This window comes from Strix uralensis, chromosome Z (genome assembly GCF_047716275.1).
Source record: "Strix uralensis isolate ZFMK-TIS-50842 chromosome Z, bStrUra1, whole genome shotgun sequence".
NCBI classification, from domain to species: Eukaryota; Metazoa; Chordata; class Aves; order Strigiformes; family Strigidae; genus Strix; species Strix uralensis.
The window spans coordinates 17,329,513-17,345,007 of NC_134012.1; the positions used below are offsets into that span (position 1 = coordinate 17,329,513).

At 43.1% G+C, this 15,495-nt stretch overlaps 1 protein-coding gene across 3 annotated transcripts in view; it reads right to left on the bottom strand.

Moving 5' to 3' along the window:
* Positions 1-14,766, bottom strand: part of ACO1 (aconitase 1) — a 37,869-nt gene extending 23,103 nt beyond the window's left edge. The window contains exons 1-3 of one of the 3 annotated variants that reach the window (XM_074855183.1): positions 14,585-14,766; positions 3,762-3,882; positions 1,936-2,104 (exon numbers count right to left, since the gene is read on the bottom strand). In XM_074855183.1, the coding sequence (XP_074711284.1) occupies positions 1,936-2,104; positions 3,762-3,858 (266 nt within the window). In that variant the 5' untranslated portion in view covers positions 3,859-3,882; positions 14,585-14,766. Of the gene's footprint in view, positions 1-1,935; positions 2,105-3,761; positions 3,883-12,524; positions 12,541-14,082; positions 14,099-14,584 lie in introns of those variants that run through there. The other 2 variants (XM_074855184.1, XM_074855186.1) reach the window with 2 other exon arrangements.
* Between the last annotated feature and the right edge of the window lie 729 nt (positions 14,767-15,495).

Genomic DNA, 15,495 nt, shown 5'->3' on the forward strand with positions numbered 1-15,495 from the left:
ATGGCTTCTGGAAAGTTGCCAAAGCTGCCTTTTCCAAAAGATCCCACTCAGGAGCCTGTTCGAAAGCTCATTTTTCATGAATGCAGCTGCTCTACAGACTTACAGGCAAATTTTTAAAAGTCAGCAGGAAAGTAGGGGGTAAGAAAGAAGTGCAGTAACAAAGGGAACAATGTTTGCTTGAAAGTTTGGCTTCCTCTGTGGTCCAGCTTTTCAAAATCCTAACAACAGTCAGCAGGTGAAAAATAGCTAGAAAAACATCACTCTTTTCAATTGAGACTTTGCCAATTTTTCCTAATGCCTTTAGGAGTTGAGCTGTACTGGGTCTCTAGCACCTGGCCAACCTCTGGGAAAATGCAAAACAGAAGGTATGACAGCTAAGACACTTTAGTGTTCTGAGAAATGAAATCAACTGACAGCTTAGCAGCATGGGGCTTACCACGGATGAACTAAACTCTCTTACAAAGGCAGAGGACAAAGGTACAAAGGACAGTGGACTTGCAAGTCAAATGCTGTACTAAAACCAGTTAGAAGCTACTGTTCCACCCAAAAATTGACTTTCCATATCTATCAGGAACTATTACGTGTTGACATGGGGACTAACCACACTGCAATAACAAGGCCCAGTTTTCAGAGTCCATTAGGTAGGAATCTCAATTTGTGTTTCTGGGAGAAAGTAGACATTAAATTTTCAATAGCAGAGAAGTCTTTAAAAATGTTTTGGAATAACATTTGACTTGGAAGAGAAAATAATCATAGAATCAGAATGGTTTAGGTTGGAAGTGACTTTAAAGATCATCTAGTTCCAACCCCCCTGCCATGGGCAGAGACACCTTTCACTAGACCAGGTTGCTCAGAGCCCCGTCCAACCTGGCCTTGAACACTGCCAGGGAGGGGGCAGCCACAGCTTCTCTGGGCAACCTGTGCCAGTGTCTCACCACCCTCGCAGTGGAGAGCTGCTTCCTTAGATCTAATCTGAATCTACCCTCTCTCAGTTTAAAGCTGTTACCCCTTGTCCTATCCCTACACTCCCTGATAAAGAGTCCCTCCCCACCTTTCCTGTAGCCCCCTTTAAGTACTGGAATGTCGCTATAAGGTCTCCCCAGAGCCTTCTCTTCTCCAGGCTGAACAACCCCAACTCTCTCAGCCTGTCCTCACAGGGGAGGTGCTCCAGGCCCCTGATCATCTTCATGGACTCCTCTGGACCTGCTCCAACAGGTCCCAGTCCTTCTTATGTTGGGGCCCTAGAGCTGGACACAGCACTGCAGGTGGGGTCTCATGAGAGCAGAGTAGAGGGGGAGAATCCCCTCCCTTGACCTGCTGGTCACGCTTCTCTTGATGCACCAGGATATAGCTGGCTTTTTGCGCTGCAAGCACACACTGTCAGCTCATGTTGAGGTTCTTGTCACTCAACAGCCCCAAATCCTCCTTGGCAGGGCTTTTCTCAATCTACTCATCATCCAGCCTGTATTTGTGTTTAGGATTGCCCCCACCCATGTGCAGGACCTTGCACTTGGCCTTGTTGAACTTCATGAGGTTTGCACAGACCCACCTGTCAAGGTGGGTTATAATGATGTGGGTTATAAATGAGAATTGAAAAGGGTAGAAAATTGAAAGGAAGAGTCCCTTGGCGGGGGAGGGGGGGAAGAGAGAGAGAAACCCCTCACCCCTCCAGCAACAAAACCTCTAGACTCTTGAATTCCATCATTTGGATGCAATTTATGCATCCCACTTTCTTCCCCTCTGTTTTGAAGAGTTTCATAAAGATATTTATTTCTCCAAGTGTTGTCTGTCCTGACATGCAGGAAAGCTGAAAAAGCTCTTTCCAAACATTTCATTCCTACTCTTTCCCTCAGCTCACCCCTCCACCCCAAGCTCAACATTTCTGCACTTTCAAGAGATTTGCACTTTCCTAGCTTTAGAGAGCACCAGACTCACGTGAAGTCTTGCAGAATAACTCTTGCAGGCTTAAACGGCACTTCAACATTCTTGTGTTGCACCACTTTCCAGTTGAGAATATTCTCAACATCTCCCTTCTTCACTAGGAACTCATCGCAGTTACGGATTGCTGCTTCCAAGAGGACTCGAATAGAAAATGGCAGGCGTGCTGCATGGGTAAGAGGCAAGAAACAAATTAAGTTTTTACCTTAGGGTAATATGTCAGCAAGTGTAGGGTTCCATGTCTAGGGCAGATGGGTCCTCAAGTGCCATTCCCATATTCTCACAAGGCTTTATCCCAAATTATCAGACACCCTTTCCCAGCCTTCAGCTTTGTCAGGTCAGTGCTAACTGATCTGTTCTACTCAATTTTTTAGGCAGATTTATTATCTCAGTCCCTGTGAGACAGCAGGCATCTTTGCTAAAAGGACTCTTTTCCACAGCTCTTCCATCCTCCTCAACAATACTACTCTGAAAACATGCTGTGCTCACCTTGTTTCTTTGCACTTTCCTCTCACTCTTGCCGCTGAACACATACAAAAGCACTAGAACATAATTTTCTACCTGACATGTTGGAAAGCATAGCGTTAGTGATCTAGACAGTCCCTTGTTCTCCAGAGATGGAGAATGAAACTGAACAGCAGTAGGACTGTGTATCTGCTAATCTTTTACTTCAAGATAGAAATACTTACAGAAGATAACACAAAATATTGTTAGAGCAGTCCTGACAGCTTTACTACAAGCAATGAGTGTGACAAAACCCAGTAAGTTTCTCTGTCCTTCCTTCCCTGGTCCACTGTAATAATAGCTATTTGATTTCCTCTCAGAATATTTACATTCAAAAATCTCTTGAGCAGTTTGGGGCCCCAAGACACAGAAGTCACTTAAGCACTGTGAGACATCATTACTGCTATCATAAAAAACCACCCAACTATTATTCAGGACACAGTCATTCAGAATCAATTGTTTGTTTTGTTTTGGGTTTTTTAAAAACTTCTTACCCTCCTCCCCCCCTCCCCATTCTTCTGTTGTTAAGTTATTCCATTTTTCTGATGGACAGTGAAAATTGCATCCTTTTTTCTTTAAAGAATCCTAGAATGGATCAGCAGGTAATACCATATATGTATTTGTCTTCTTCTTAAGACTCATCTCTGCTTTGAACACACCAAGTCCGACATTAATTGATTTCTCATTTACACACTATCTGAGCCTGCAATGGATATGCACTGCTGATGTTCAGAGAAAATGTTCCTCCTCTTGCTTCCTGAATTCTCCTTAATCATCTGTTTCCTTTTTGAAAGGGGAAAACTACCCAACACAGACAGCTCTAAACCATACTCGCTTTCTAAGTCAGTGGCACAGATTGTAAGATTTCTACCAGTGCCACATGGAAGATGCCACATTCAGGAAGTGTCAGAGGAACTAAAGGAAAAGCCTTCTCTGAAAGGAGAAGCTCTTTTAAAGCTGAACAATCTTTCTGGATGATTCAGTCATATATCAGTGTTAGGACCTTTCCAGCCTTTCACAGCAGCAGAGCAGTATGTGAGAAAACTTGTGCGTTTAGTTTTGCCTAGTCCTTCTCATCCAGTCAAGAAAAACAAGACTGCTGTGTGCACAGCATGTTGAGAAAATAATACTGTGATCTTGCCAATATTTCTGTAGTTCTAAATAGCCAAAATTGAATTTTGCTAAAAATCTGTTTTCAAGAACCATCTTTTGAATTCATAGTTCTCTCCAGAGACCAAATACCATCCAATGTTGCAGCATCTCTTCAAGGTTCTGTTCATCAATGTTAATGAAATGCTTTCCTTATGTTGTCAACGTACCGTATCTCACATCTTCCAATTTGCTCAGATTAAAGAACTTCTTCAAAGGCTGTTTAGGGTCCAGTGGCTCCACAATCCGTACAAAAGGGTTGCTCATGGTTATTCAAGACTCTTAGTATCACTAGAACACAAAAGAAAAATCAAAGCCATTTATGGGACATCTGTCCTGCATACAAAGTACATGTCCCACAGTCCCACAATGTATCTCTCCCACATACAAGGCCTGTACCAGACAAAAAGGTACTGCACAGCCTGTGTTAGTCGTGCCCCTTCCCCTACAAATCTACTTGTAACATGTCCTCAGAGATAAAAGGTCTGCAGAAGTATAAGAGCATTGTGAAAAATATGGATATACCACACGGTTTACAAAGGAAGTTCAATGTCAGTACTATTCTCTTCTTTACACTGCTTCTAGACAGCCCTTTGTGTCTCTGTGATCCATGAACCACCATGACAATGTGGTCCCATTTCTTAAGTGGCATTGATCTAAAGCTAAACAGACAGGCATTTGCATTCAAAATTGAACCCAGAAAACATAATAGTTTTACTTGAGCCAGAAAGTGTTACAGACTAAGATTACAAACCCTGACTATCAGAGATGCAAGGAATCCTTCTGACTTCAGAAAGATTTGTCACCACCAAAAAAAAAAATTAAACTAGACTGTACTGTAAACATCATCTTAGTTTGAGATCTTTTCTTTTTTGTGGCTATCCTAATGGTTTACTGGATAAAGCATTCCACCGGGACCTAGGACTTTTAGGGTTCACGTATATAAATTAAAGTACGTTGAGATATTCCCAGTATCAAGGCCAATTAGCATAGAGGGGCCTAAATTCACTCTAGAAACGTCCCTCAATCTCCAGAAAAGATTAATTGCATGCAAACTGCCTAATGGAACAGTCCATAGGACACTCTTAAGACCTGAACTCTGCCCAGGGTTCTTTTGGGAGCACTGGCTTAGGCCAACACATGTCAAGGAACAAGCTAACGATTTAACAGTAAGGACAATTCTTTTCCAGTGCCTGGCAACATTCCCAGTCACGACTAAAATTTTTTTTTTAGAAGAGAGATAATCACAGCCCTGATTTCCAGATCTGCTGTTGTTTTCCCACAGCACTATTCCTGTCTTCATTCAAGTTACATTATCTTCCTTTGTCCCAGTTTTTCAAACAAAAACACTGCCAACAAGGAATGAGATGCACATCCTTTGACAGGCCTTGGAGACTGTTTGGTGCAAAGGGATGCACAAGTCCAGTATTTGTTAAAAACAGTTAATGCAAGGCCAAAGAGTGAATTAATTTATCTCACCTGTCAGGCTCATTGATTGTTCAGGGAATACTGTTATGTGGAGTACATTTATAGGGAATTTTTAAACTATTCCTGCACAAATCATATTTCACATATTTTGAAGACAACCACCAAGTTAGAGGTTAGATTGAGATGAAGAGTTAGTTAGCAGAAATGGTGACAAAGGAAGGTCCAGGGTGTAAAGCAGCAAGATACTATAAAAGAAAGAAAAATTTCCAGAATTCTATCAAACAAAATAACAGAAATTTCTAGATAAAAAAGTTTAATGCCCAGAGAAGGCAGAAATGTAGGCACATCCCACACCACCTCCCCCAAATACATCACCTCTCACATTCCCATCTATGTGTTATTTTCTGAAATTCCTCTTCCCAGCTTTGCAGATACCCATCCTGCACACAAGCACATCAAGTTTTAGGTGTCTTCTTTAAACAGAATGAACTGCTTCGCTATTCCTCTTCTAAGCAAACTCTCTGCTTCTATGACTAAACACGATCAAAATAAACCCCTTCCTTCCTCGCCTTGCCAGCTATGCTCCTGATGAGCTTTATTTTCTGCCGTCCAAGCAGAGAACTTTGTTTTATGCATATCCACTTCTCATGGGAAAGTCTAAGGGTAACTGAAGATAGAAAACACTGAGATATTCCCTGACAGATAAAGCAGATCATTACTTTGATATGACCATAACAAGTACACTGTACTCAGTTCACATATTCTCATCTGAGTATAAATTGCAGCTGTAAGATTTCCCATCCAAGTCAGTGTCTTGGCAAACCACAGCAGCAATTCAAGATGCTATGACACATTATCTACTTGCTCCCATTTCTTTGCCAGACATCACCCTCTTCCCTGAACACAGCTTTTTTAGTTCACAGTATGAGATGCTTCACTACAAACCTGATTTCATCAGTGAGTTACACAAAAAAGCTGAACTGTGGGGTGACCAACACAGGTTCTTTTCACCTGCCTGGTCACATGGATACTAACAATGCTGTTACAACCTTGCAACCATTTAGAAATCCCAGCAAAGATGTAAAGTATCTATAAAAGATAGCAACTTGCAGCATTACTGTAGCAAATTTCACAGAGTCAGAGAAGCCTCAGTCATACCAACTACTATTTCCAGACAGTAAATTATAAACCAAGCGACCACAGCACAGAACTCAAGCTAGTGATCTGCCAAAAAAGATGTGAGGGAGCAATACGCTGCAGATCGAGGACACCAAATTTTTTTAAGTAATCACTGAGATAGATACAGATTAACTTGTCATTGCAGCACAGAATATTTATTCACGTTTTGCTGGCACTGAAATGTAAATATGCAAACAGGCTAGCGGGCAGGGGAGCTAACATCTGTCTGCCTGGGATTGGCACAGTGTGCAGGGTCACATGCATTGACCATGTCCAGTGCCCCATGACCACTGTAACAGCTGACCACACATACCAAAGAAAGCACTTGATTTTCAAAAACTATTTGTGTGGAGGTCACATCTGAAATGGGATTCCACACAGTGACCCTCAGGAAGACAGTACAGATTAAGAGGTTTCTAATGGAAAGAGCCATCAGCTACCCACACAAACAGTGCTCATCCTGGCCTTGGAAAACAGCAGCAACTCTAGCCCAAGCTACTCCCCCTCTCCAATTACCCAGACACACTTTCTTTAGTGTTTGTGCAATTCTGGACACAGCCGTAGGACTCCAGAGGTTTCAGCTGATGAAATCTATGAAAATGGTTCAACCGGGGAGATTAAAAAAAAAAAAAGGAGCAGAATCTCATTACTGGAATCTTCTCAGAGGCTTGTATAACTTGTATAAAGTGTACCAGACAAACAATAACTTTATTTTAGCCCTTCCTGTGCCTACTAATACAATTGATAATTTGGCTCATACTAATGCTGATCATCTTTAAATCTACACTCCCTAACTATCAATATTGTTTTCCACTCACCTTGTTACAACAATACAGGCGCTTGGCACTGTGCCGCCCAGCTCCATCTCTCGTCAGAGCATGCCTTGATTTCACCCACAGACTGAACATCAGCTCATCACACAAAGTCTGATTTCTGTCTTTTCTCTCTCCCAGCTCCGCTTCTCTCTCCCCCAGAGAAGCAAAAGGGCAGAAGGATTCTAACCATGAATATGAGAAGGGGCAAATTTATTTGGACAAGGTCACAACTTTCCAAATATAAAAAAAGGGAAGCTGGGTTTTGTCCATGCAACATTTGCCCTTCAGAGTAGAGAATGAATCCTTGGCTTTAACAGCTGTTCCATAGTGTCCGTATCTCTAGATATGACACGGGAGAGTTCAAATTTCTTTGGCAACACAACTTTTACATTGTGATACTCTAACAAAGCATTTGCACTAGCAAAATCTGAGCATAATATTCCTCACTTCATCTGTATTAAGTGGGTCTGCGAACTCAGCTTTTACCATGAGAGCTCCGATGTTTACTAGCAACAAAAGAACATTGCAAAAATGTCTACTGTCTGTACTGTGTGTGTGTATCTCTCTGGCAGACTGAAGACCACATCATTTGATGATCATTACATAGGAAGTATGCACAAGCCCAAGGGGACAGAAGGAAAAAAGTGTCTCTTTCCTCATCTTCTCTTAAAAGTTAAACAACTAAATCAAATACACTCAAAGCACAGTAAAGTCTCATGCGGATCTCCACAAAAAGGATTAAAGTATGTAACTTAAGATCACTTTTTTTAAAAAAAAAAAAAAGGAACATTCACTGGAGATTTAAACATGTTGCATGTGTTAATTTAAATCTTAAACTGATGTAACTTTTCTGAGTATCCAACATAAACACAGGACTAGTCACATCACAACACCTTCTATTGGAAAAGGACTTAGTTCAGTAATTGAGGTATTACTTAAAGCATGTTCTTGATTGACTGTGAGCCCTGGACACTTTAAAAGCAGCAGTGTGACTTGGAAAAATTTCAACAAGCTGAAATTTTACTGAAATGAATGGAATTGAGAAAGCATGCTGATACATCCTGTAGTTTTGCACTTGCAGAAGTTATCTCATGCAGGCCATAGAGAAGGAAATGGCTTCCCACTATTCTTAAGAGAGGAAAAAAGCTTCCCACTGTACTTAAGAGAGAATCTAAAGACACCAGAGATGTTCTAGACATCACTTTTAACATATTATTCTACTCTCTTTAGAGCTGCAGGAGAGCCTGAAGGTGAAAATGAATACCACTAATCAGGCTAAAAGCAACAATCTCTTTCACACCACCAAAAATAATATTATTTTTTAAAAACATAACTGCTTTTATCTTCATTTGTTTTACCAGATCAATACCAGCAACGATACTGTTTTGTATTTTTTTTAGGAATTTCAAGGGATCCCACCCATCTCTCACCATCCAGAATAAAAGAAAACCTTAGCACAGAGAGTACTTTTCTGCTAAAATACATGCTGAGAGTAAGTCATGTACGTTCTGTAGTATTTGACACAAGTGCTGACAAAAGATTCCTGATTAGTTAACAATCATGTTTATTACAAAAATGCCTGAGGACAAACCAAGGACACAGATTTATTTTGTTTGACCTGAAGAAAGGAAAAAAAGGAAAAAAGCCTCTGGGTGAGACAATTTCTGTCTAAGCTGCAGGCCATAAAGTAAGAACAGAACAGGCACAGTCATTCAGCATTTTAGTACAGACATATTAATCTCACTCAGGGATAGGGAACACGTCTCCACCAGTGCCTTTTCTATTCCATCCTTGGTTTTGCAGTTTTCTTTCAAATTATGCGTGGGTGGCTACATTATTAACAGGAAGAGTTCATTTTAAGCATCTATTCATAAAACTAAACACCTAATAGCTTGACTAAAACAGATTTCAAGCAGTAAAAGCTCTTTTTTCCTGCAGAGTGGGTAAATTCTCAGCCACCACTGGGAAGCACACACTCAGCAAAGGGGCAGCTTAGTTGAACACTCTACCAGACGCTAGAAATGCTAGAAAAGGTTACACTCAGCCAAAGCAGAGATGGTACTTTATCAGCCGTCAAGAAAAGGGGGAAGGCTCAAACTTGCTGGTACTTGCAGGAAATTTGTGAAGAAACTTCCAACTGAAAACTGGGAAAAGGAGAGCTGAGCTGGCAGGACTGCTATGATAAAAGCCCTTGCCTGGTGATAAGACAGAGGACATCAGGAACACTCATGGCCCTGCTTGGAAAATACAGCATTCTCCACACACGCTGAATATGATCTTACCACCTTCCACTGTGATTACCATTCCTTCTCCTACTCTCCCAAGTTATTTGCCTTAGTTTTGTCCACTCAACCAACTGACATTGTGTGTGTTTTTATATATGTACATGTATCTGTACTTAGCTGCCATGACAAGCACCTCTAAATAGCAAAACCAACTAAAACATCTAAGGGGAGCTCCAGCAGAGCAGCAGGCTGAGCGTGCATTTTCTCACATTACTAAGAATTAGATATAGCTGAACAGCACTTCTTAAACTGAGGGCTATTGCTCAGTTCCCCAACAGAAAATGAGTCTCTGTAACTCTTCTCATGGTTTCACATTCTACTCAGCAATGGGCCTTAATTAGAAATGTTGATGACTACTTCCAGTTTACTTAAGTTATAGATCATTTAGCCATGAACAAAGATCTCATAGCAGGTCCAGCATGTAGGAACTTCTGTCCTATTGGAATTACACCATGCTCAGTGTACGCCTACCTTGCTTGAAAAGCAAGGAAGGAAAATATCAATGCTAAGCATATTGCCAGAAGTCTGCATTTTTGATACGGAAAGGCAACCTCTTCAGTATCAGTCAGGTGTCTGAAGTAGTAAAACTTTGGTAAGTAAACACATCCATAACTCAAGTCAGCTTAGAAAAAAACTAATACAGATATTTGTGTGGTAGAAAAAAAATATTTATTTAAATATCCAAGTTGCCCAAGAAAAATGTTTTTGTTACCCTGGGGAGAAAAAAAAAAATTAAAAAAATAAATAGCAACACAACAAAAAAACCCACACACATAGAAAAACCTGGCAAAGAATAAGCACCCCCCCTCGCAAACCCACAAATGCCCCCAGCATTTGGATAGAGTTCACCACCACTACTAGAACAAGCAGAGTCTTGTTTTATAATATATCTAGCTATAATTACTTATGGATGTGCACAGAACAGATGAGTACAGCTACTGTTGCAATAAACACAGGTTTCTTGTTTTGATTAAGAGAAGCTCTTAATATTTAACACTTAACTCTTACTATGACAGATAAGGCCACTATATAAGAAATATACAGTGCTGCATTGCTGTAAGCAGTTGAGTGACAAGATTTCAGAAAGGGTCTTTGTGTTTCTCCATTACACAGTCTATTGTTACATATAGATCCTTAAAGAGAAGTCCACTAACAATTTGATGACTAAGCAACTATTCTGCTGGTATAAACTACACCATTATTTCACACCGGAAAAAAATAAAGTAATAAGTAGGGTTTTTTTAAACATTCTCCAAGCAAAGTTTCAGGGATCCCCTATCAACTGTAACGCTCAAGATGAACTCTGTACTGGAACACAAATGGGACGCTGGATTGCATACTTTACTGCTTTCTCCAGATGCCTAAAACTTTTATTGCAATGCTAAAATACTTACTTATTCAGAGCCATAATGTGCTACTCTTCCAGTGCACTGGACGGGTTACTAAGTGCATATTCCTATAATCTGTATATTCCACAGGTTGTCATAAGCATTCTGACTATTTCACTTTGTTACCAGCTCTGTATTGCACATATAGGAACTGAAGATTTAGTTCAGAGATCAAGCTTGTGAAATCAGACCTTTAGGTCTTAAAGGAACCCCAGCTCCAAGTGAGCTGGAAGTTTAGATGTGTGCCCACTTCTGAGATGTGGATATTAAACTCCCGCAAGACATTCCTCTGGAAAGTTAAATGCTACCTCCTCCTTCACTTCAACATAGTCAGTTCACTTACTGCTTAAGGGACAGTCAAAACACTTCTCTTGTATACATCTGGCCAGCTTTTGGTGACCCAGGTAAGCACACATATCCAGTACCCTCAGACAGCCCCTGGAACACAATCTAGCCTTACAGTTAACAAAATCCAGATCCTAATTAAGCAGGCATAAGTGTTAAGAGAATGCTGTGTCAGCAGACTCATCACTGAGTGTCCTAGTTAAAAAGTAGAGACTAATTTTCTTTTTGTTGCAGGAAAATGAGCAGTATTATGCCTGAGAATACAGGGCAGCTTATTTGGAGGCTACAGAACACTGAAAAATGAAGCCTTGAGGTTTTTTTTTTTTCCTTGAAAGAGCAACTCTGAACTTTAACCTACTTCCTACCTCTGTACAAACTTGCTGCTTATTTTCCCTATGTCTTAGACTGTTCATTAACAAATATGTAGCATGGACCAGATTTAACAAAGAATCAGTTTTCAGTGTTAGTAAAAAAAAAAAAATAAAAAAAAAAAATCCCATATAAGACACAGAAACATGTTCCCACTGATAAGTTAACACAGAAGCACTGCAAGAAGTCTGGAATACAGAGAGACCTGTAAGTGTGTACAACGGTTTGGTCTGAAATTTGTTTACAATTTCAGTAGGCAGGATTAAAAGACATTGCAGTATTGGTCTGTTTGTTTCAAAAGGCTCATGTGAAGGGGGGAAGGAACACTGCAGAGGTGCACAGGAAGGGGAAACAAAATGAGACTACTGTGAATCAGCCCTCTACTCACACAACTACCATTCTACCAACTCTGTGAACTGCTGTCTCTGCACCCCTAAAACCCCTTTTGTGTAACTTGCTACTTGAACCATTTCAGAGCTATCAAAGATATGTAGGTGGAACGAGTCCTTTCAGGATGAAGAACTGATGAGAGGATTACTACTGTTGTGAAATAAATCTGGCATCATGGGGAAGAAGTCCAAACTTTTCATGCCATTTCAAGACAAATCCTGAATTTTTGCTCTGAAAATAATGAAAGATAATTTTCTCACAACAAAAATTGCTATTCAGCTGTTCACGTAGATGAATCCTGCTTTCACACACCCATGGCTTCAGTCTGTAAGCAGAATAAACACGTATCTGATAAGATTTCATCAATTTCAACTAGCTGTCATCAGAGTTTACTAGCCAAGCCCCCTGGGGAGGCAAATTAAGTTTCCACAAAACATTTTTAACTTAACTGGCTTTTTCAGAACAGTTTTCCACAAAAAGGCTAGGGGGGAAAAAACCCCCAAACAACCAAACAAAAAACCCCAACCAAACTAAACACCTTCTTTCACAAGCTTCTGGAGTCCTAACCCTAAAACTGTGGGATGTCCCAATTCCTGCGAGAGAGTGCCCAACCCCTAGAGGAAATCTTCTGAACTAACCACTCCCTAAGGCAGCACTGAAGGCAAGAACCCTGAAAAATTCTTGCCTCCTATGCACACAAACAGAGCAGACTGGAAATTAAGACTCCTCTCTACCTTCTGTCTGTTTCAAAAGAAGGAAAGGGACCACTCTTCACATCGTTCCAGTCATCTTATCTGCTACTGCAGGGATCGCTACTGCAGGGAGGGAGAAAATTTCCTGCTACGATGTGGTGAAATCCTACAGTGAGAGTCTAAGTTGGAAAACACTAGCAAAAAAAGATTTGCTGCTATTCTTACTATTTAATTATTAACAGTTCTTCTGTGGTTTTCTCCAGTTATTGTTTCATCTCTCCCACCATTACTATAAAAACTTAATTGAATAGTATTAAAGTGGGAGTGTATTATCCTCTGGCTACAGGGAACCAGAGAGAAAGAAAGGTGACAAATTACATGTGATATGACAAAAAATGCAGTTTGAAGGCCCTACAGTCTTCAGTTCAGCAGTAGTCTGCAAGATACAGTCTGCAAAGCAACACTAAGTGATCAAACTCCTTCATACATTGAAAACCCCTCCAGCAATTTCCTCTATCTTACAAAGTCCAGGATGAGTAAAGTATTGACAATTTTCCGAGTAACTCCACACACACACCACAGACCCTGGAGAGCACAAGAGTCAGCTGCACTTCCTACTCTATGCATATTAAATTCCTCTTACTTTCTTTGAAGAAGTAACAATCCCCAGAAGTTTATTGGGACATTCTGATAGAGCACAATTGCTTTTAAGCAAAGCAATACTAAATAAACATTCCAGTGTTAATATTTCTCTAGGGTGGTCTTCCTTTACTTCAGTATTATGGATTGATAATGAGCCAGTCTGAACAATAGCAACAGCACTGAGTGCTCAGAGATATTAATTCAATTTCAGTTGTTTGGAAAGAGAATCCTCTGTTTTAGACCAAGTTTCCTGCAGATACTAAAGAATACTGAAGTCCAGATCTCTCCGTCTTTCCCCCCCCCCCTCACACCCACGCTAGCTTTAGAGGTGGAAACAAAATATCAAAGTACAACCTTCAGTTAAAAAATAAGAAGGAACTGTGGTGGTGTTATGAAACACAGCAATGTGCTGAACAGATACGCAAGGCCTAATCCATACATACACCTAATCCAGATTCTGAAACCGGGCATCTCCACAGCCACAAACCTCTGCCAGGTTAGACTACACGGTGAATATCTGCATCTGTGCTGCAGCCTCCATGACTGTTATTGTTACTGAGCACCTGCACCTGCTGTCTGTGCCATGAATGCAAACCAGATAATTTTGTCACCCAAAACAAAAAACCAAAACTATTAAAACCTGTCTCTTTACTTAACATAGGCTTCACCTGGTAACGCTTTCATTCCATCCCTTCTGTGTCTTACCTATTTACGTTGCAGATTTATTGGTTTTTTGCAACACAGCAAGGTTTCTGTGCGCTTGATATGTGCACTATCCTCTACTATTTCGATGCTACTGAAACACCAACAGACAAGGCTGGAGCTGTTCTAGTATGAAAGTTAATGAAAAAGGTTTGCCCTGGTGAGGAGAGGGCAGCACAACTCTCCGCCATTCCCGCTCTTCACCTCTCGCTAATCCATTCTTCTTTCTCAGCTCTGCAATAGCCGACTCCCGTACCTGGTGTGAACAGGTTCAAAGCCAGGTCTCGTAGACACCACGCCTCAGCCGGCCAGGGCCTGGCCAGCCGCTCCGCTCCCTGCCCCCCTGCAGGGCGGCGGGGGGCCGCACAGCCTGCTACTGCCGGGAGACGCGGTCACGAAGCCGCCCGCAGGGCCGCTTTCCGCCGCAGCACCGAGCCGCTCCAACGCCCCCCTCCAGCCCCGACCCCGGGAGCCGGGGCCGCCCAGCCCCGCCGCCGCCACCGGGAGACCGCAGGATCCTACGTTCCGCCGCCGGGGCGGCCTAGCCCGGCCTGGCCTGCCTCGCCACCGATCCCCGCCCTCCGCCCGGACCCGCACCCGCCGCAGCTCTGTCCCGAGGGACGCCCCTCAACCCCCCACCTTCCCCCACGGCCGGCAGGGCCCGGTACCGCCGGGTAAAGGCGGCGCGGCGGCTTCGAGGCACCCGAGCCGCGGCCACCAGGAGGAAGGGAAGCAGGGCGGCCGCGGCCCACACTCACCGGGGAGCGAGGAGGAACAGACCGCGGCCGCTCGCCGTCAGGAGCCGCCGGGCGCAGCGATGGAAGGGCTAAGGGCGGGCTGGCTCCGCCCCGCCGCCCTCAAGGCCGGCCGCGGCGGCATGGAGGCTGGCTGCCCGAGGGGAGGCGGGAGGCGCAGCCAGACGAGTGGGCAGGCAGCTAGCTAGCTGCCAGCAGCGCGGGCTGGCCCCTCCTGGAGCCGCTGCCCTTCTGGGATGGCGCCTCTCCCTGGGGGGGACGAGGCGAGGCAACACTGATCAATGTGGAGGGCTGGTCCCCGCGGCCAGCGGGTGGGCACGGGGTGGCAGCGGGGCCGAGGCCGGACCAGGTGAGGCCTGTGCTACGAGCCGAGGCGCGGGCAGCGGGCTGTGGTGAGTGCTGCCCCTGGCACGAGTGCGCGGCGCTCGCTGCCTGCGCTCGTCCTCGGGCTTCGGAGCGGGTCCGAGAGTCCGTCACTGAGGCCGGGACCTGAAAACGATGGTTGAAGGGGTCTCACTCGGGACACCGCCTGACGCGCAGGACGGCTTCGTTGTAGTAGCACGATAGGAGAGGGACCTTTAGTAGCCTCCGGGAGCTCACGGGCTTGTCAGCGAAAGCAGCCTGTTACTTATAAACTAGTCAAGATCAATATCATGGTGCCAGTATTGATGAACAATGTCAGAGGACAGGGTGTCCTAGAGGACCTCATCAACATCACCTCCACAGCCGAGTGCTATGGGTTGTTTTTCAGTGTCCGCCATGCCTACAGTAGAACAGTGTATAGTTTGGGCCTGAACAAAGTAAATTCTAGGAAAATCATTAGATAAATAGGAAAAGGGAATTGCATAGAAAGAGTGTAGATGTGGCTTAGAAGTCTGGAGAAGGTCTTGGAGAGCAGTGGCTAGAAGGCTTGC